General features: G+C 54.7%; 1 protein-coding gene across 1 annotated transcript in view; it reads left to right on the forward strand.

Annotated features, from left to right (window-relative positions):
* Positions 1–2,010: 2,010 nt before the first annotated feature.
* Positions 2,011–4,745, forward strand: part of PHKG1 (phosphorylase kinase, gamma 1 (muscle)) — a gene marked incomplete at its 3' end in the record, with an annotated part of 4,553 nt that continues 1,818 nt past the window's right edge. Inside the window, exons 1-5 of the mRNA XM_010192110.1 lie at positions 2,011–2,102; positions 2,377–2,552; positions 2,874–2,928; positions 3,430–3,495; positions 3,590–3,753. Coding sequence (XP_010190412.1) covers positions 2,020–2,102; positions 2,377–2,552; positions 2,874–2,928; positions 3,430–3,495; positions 3,590–3,753 — 544 coding nt within the window. The remainder of the gene's footprint in view (positions 2,103–2,376; positions 2,553–2,873; positions 2,929–3,429; positions 3,496–3,589; positions 3,754–4,745) is intronic.

Consider the following 4,745-nt stretch of genomic DNA (forward strand, 5'->3'; position numbering starts at 1 on the left):
TTGGGGAATGTGTGTGTGTGTGGGGGGCACCTGGCCTAAAAACTGAGTTTAATTAGGGCTTTCCAGATAGATCACAATAAATATTTGCATGTTATTGAATATTTACCGAGGCGGAGATTTAACCCCTGCCCCCCAGCAGCGGGCACCGGCCCCGTTTGGGTTTCCCCGTCTATGCCTTTGGGGAATGTGTGTGTGTGTGGGGGGCACCTGGCCTAAAAACTGAGTTTAATTAGGGCTTTCCAGATAGATCACAATAAATATTTGCATGTTATTGAATATTTACCGAGGCGGAGATTTAACCCCTGCCCCCCAGCAGCGGGCACCGGCCCCGTTTGGGTTTCCCCGTCTATGCCTTCGGACAGAAAAACAGTGATACTAAACCCGGCTTATCCTGCCAGGGCTCTGTGCCGGCTGCTTATACAATATCGGGATGTTTTAAACAAACTCCTGGGCTCTTTCCTCCCAAAAGAAGGCACCACAAACCCCCAGCAGTGCCCCACAGATGCTCCCCTGCCTCCAGCCCTTCAACACTACCCCCAGGACTTCAATTTTCAGCTTCAAAAATACCAAAGCTGTTGGTTTCCCCCCCCCACCTTGGAGACACTTTCTTGTCCCTTCTCCCTGTTTTTGCCTCTCATTTATAATTTCAGTCTCAGTTCATCACTGCTCACAATATTCCAAACAGCTAAAATGTTACAAATTAAACTCAAACTCGTGGCTGTTTAATGCTCCAGCCCTTGTGAGACATCGCTCCCAGCAGCGGACAGGCGCCTAAAACACAGCACCAGGACAGATTACGCTTTGATAATAAGATTTAAACATAGTTAGAGATGCAAACCTGCCTGGCAGCCTCCTGGTTTCTGGAGAGAAAGGCAAAGGAAAACCCACAGTATTGGGGCTCTCCTGCCATCCCTCCCCCAGCAATAAACTGGCCCCCCAAAGTGACAGTTCTGCTGCCCAAACTTAAGAGAGCTGCTCGATGTCCAGGTGTCTGCAGAGCAGCTGGGCTTGGCCAGCCGGGATTTCAGCAATTCCAGGCACAAGAACAAGCTGAGGACATCCAGTTCCCAGGGCTGAACTGGTGAAAAATAGCTATTGATTGTTTCCATCCCCCTCTCTATCCCGGAGCTCACAATATTGTGATGCTGCTCCTCCTCCAGCAACGGCAGCGCATACCAAAGCAACCCCAAAGAAACCAGCCAAGAGGAGGAAAAATGAAACGGGACGGGAGCTCTTCAGGAGCTTTGGAGGCCGCTGGCAGCTGCACCTCGTGGCTGAGGGAGCTCGCTCGGCCCCGGCTGACCCCACAGCGCCGGCTGTCCCAGGGCAGCCCATCCCCTGCCTGTGCCCCGTCCAGCGCTGCTCCTCCAGCCCTCGCCACCTGTTTTCCCTCCTTACTCCTTTTTCCCTGCGCTTTAAACACTTTTGATTCCTCCTTGCTCTCAGCCAAGCTTTTCCAAACAACTCGCTCGTCTTAATCGGGAAAACAATAATAATAATAATAATTAAAAAGGCAAGGCAGACCTCAGGGCTTCGCAGGGGTCTTTGGGCGGTGCAGCTCCCCCACCAGTGCTCTCCCTGTGCCACCTTGGCAGAGGACTCATAACAAGAGGCAGCAGGAGAAGCGTGGTGCAGCCTTTAGCACGTGGCAGGAGCTGGACAACGCTGCCCTGCAAGCTGGGCAGGGAGGAGTGAGGTTTTGGGATGCTGCGGCGCTTCCCGAAGCCTTGCCCCAGCCAGGCTGCAGGGGATCCAGTGGGATTTGTCCTGTTGTCCTCAGTGGGGTCCTGAGAGCAAAAATTTCCTCTTCCAGCCAGCGTAATAACTCCTTTGGTCTGCGGTCCAGGATGCTCCTCCTCCTCCTCTTCCTCCTCCAGTTTGATGTTTCCCCTCTAGAGGGAATTTGGGCTGGGGCAGGTCCCTCCCTGGGTGCAGGGGCACCCATCCTTTGCTCTTCTCTCCTTGCAGCCCCTTTCTGTTGGCACAGGAGCCCAGAGCGCCGCCAGGCAGCAGCCAGAGATGACCAAGGAAGAAGATTTACCAGACTGGAGCTCATCCAAGGAGTTCTATGAAAAATATGAGCCGAAGGAGGTTTTGGGCAGGTAAAGCTTGGTTTTGGCAAACTCTGATTTCACCTACTCCAGTACTGGGTAGCAACAGCATCCCCTGGGAGCCTGGTATGAACAGGGCCCATAGCAGCATGGGGTTAAAAAAAACAACATGAAAAAGCATTTTCCACCAGCTCAAAATCTGTCCCACTAAGCCAGGGTCGCAGAGCGAGACCCACACGGGCATGAAAACACCGACCACGGCTGCAAAATTGGGCTGGGCAGGGAGGGACGGACACCCCCATGTTGTCTGTGCTGTCCCTGGCAGGGGGGTGAGCAGCGTGGTCCGTCGGTGCATTCACAAAACCACGCGGCAGGAGTACGCCGTGAAGATCATCGACATCACGGCGGGCAACATTTCCCCCAAGGAGGTGCAGGAGCTGCGAGAAGCCACCGCCAAAGAGATCGACATCCTCCGGAAGGTCTCGGGCCACCCCAACGTCAGTAAGTGGGGCTCTGAGCAGCAGGGCAAGGGGGTTTTCTGGCTCATTTCTTCTTCAGGGGGCCCCCCCAGGAAGGGTTTTTGGGGTGAAATCCCTGGAGGGTCAGACCTCTGATGGTCCTAACGCGACGTAGGGCGCCTGCTCAGGGCATCGCCTGCTCTAACTCCATGCATGCCAATAGTGCTCAGGCTGCCTCCCAACCACAACACGAATGAAGATCAATCCTATTAATTCAATTAGCAACTGGATCAGCAAGTTTTAGCCCATTCACGGACAGGAACACGCGATACGCTGCGCTTACGGCCCCCGTGTTTTATTGCAGTCCAGCTGAAGGACAGCTACGAATCCCACACCTTCTTCTTCTTGGTGTTTGACCTGTAAGTACCAGCTCACCCCAGCCCCTTCCCACCCTGCATACAGCCCCAGCTTCTCATGGCCCAAAGTGGGCAAAGCCACCTCCTTCTTAATGTTGAAACGAGCCTCGGGAGCTGTGATCCAGCCTTTGCCAGCAGCATTTCCCCTCCGTCAGCGGCTCAGCGCTGCTCAGGTTTCCCCATAACCTTTGGCGAGAGCCGTCGCGCGTCCCTGCGGGTTATTTATGTGCCAGGGCATGTGTGACACTGGGGCGGTGCCGTGGACGGGGATGGCACCAGGAGAGCCCTGTCCCTGCCCCATCCAAAACCTGCCCACTCCAGGGACAGCCTTTCCTCCCCCCACCTGATGTTTTGCAGCAATGCATCGGCATTTTTACCCCGTGTTATTACCCAGTCAGCTTGTTCTGTGCAATGGATGCCCTGGGGCTGTTAGGGGGGCAGTGATTCCCCTCCCCAGCGGCTTGGCTGCTGCCACCTTGCCTCAGTTTCCCCTCCTGCACACAGGATGAAGAGAGGGGAGCTCTTTGACTACCTCACCGAGAAAGTCACCTTGAGCGAGAAGGAAACCAGGTAAGGCAGGTGCAAGAGGTTGAAAACCCACGGTTCCCCATCCCCGGTGCCGCTGGGCGCTGGGGCCAGGGCAGACGCTGTCTCCTGTCCGCAGGAAGATCATGAGGGCGCTGCTGGAGGTGATCCAGTACCTCCACTCCATCAACATCGTCCACCGGGACCTGAAGCCTGAGAACATCCTCCTGGATGATGACATGAACATCAAGCTGACGGACTTCGGCTTCTCCTGCCAGCTGCGCGAGAACGAGAAGCTCAAAGGTAGGAGGACGGCGAGGCGAGGGCGATACCGCACCCCTTGTCATGAAGAAGTTGTTGCCCATTAGGAAAACCATCCTATTCCTTCCACTTCTTTCTCCTCCAGTCGATCCTCGTTATCCCATCCATTTATTGCCCAATATTTAGGCTTTTTCCCTCAATTCCTACCCTGCGAAGAGCCACGTATCCAACGACGCACATCCCCATCGCCCTCTTCACTCACATTATAAGCCACCAAGAGGACATAACCAGGTGGAGAGATGCTGGTAGGGCAGTGGATGTGGTCTGTCTTGATTTCGGTAAAGCATTTGACACTGTCTCCCACAGCATCCTCGCAGGTAAACTGAGGAAGTGTGGTCTGGATGATCAGGTAGTGAGGTGGGTCGTGAACTGGATGAAGGAAAGAGGTCAGAGAGTTGTGGTCAACGGGACAGAGTCCAGTTGGAGGCCTGGATCTAGTGGAGTCCCCCAGGGGTCGGTACTGGGACCAGTACTATTCAATGTGTTCATCAACGACCTGGATGAGGGAACAGAGGGCACTGTCAGCAAGTTTGGGGATGATACCAAACTGGGAGGAGTGGTGACACTGCAGAGGCTGTGCTGCTACTGAGACCTGGACAGGCTGGAGAGCTGGGCGGGGGAAAATGTAATGAAATTCAACAAGGACAAGTGCAGGGTCTGCATCTGGGAAAGAACAACCCCAGGTACCAGTATAGGTTGGGGACTGAGCTGTTGGGGAGCACCAGAGGGGAAAGGGACCTGGGGTGTTGGTGGCAGCAATGCCCATGAGCCAGCAATGTGCCCTTGAACCAAGAAGGCCAACGCCATCCTGGGGTGGATAAGGAGGGGTGGTTGTAGGGCAGAGAGGTTCTCCTGCCCCTCTGCTCTGCCCTGGTGAGACCACATCTGGAATATTGTGTCCAGTTCTGGGACCTCAGCCCAAGAAGGACAGGAACTGCTTGAAAGAGTCCAGCAGCGCCACAAAGCTTCTACAG

This window comes from Mesitornis unicolor, unplaced genomic scaffold, assembly GCF_000695765.1.
Source record: "Mesitornis unicolor isolate BGI_N332 unplaced genomic scaffold, ASM69576v1 scaffold42349, whole genome shotgun sequence".
NCBI classification, from domain to species: domain Eukaryota; kingdom Metazoa; phylum Chordata; class Aves; order Mesitornithiformes; family Mesitornithidae; genus Mesitornis; species Mesitornis unicolor.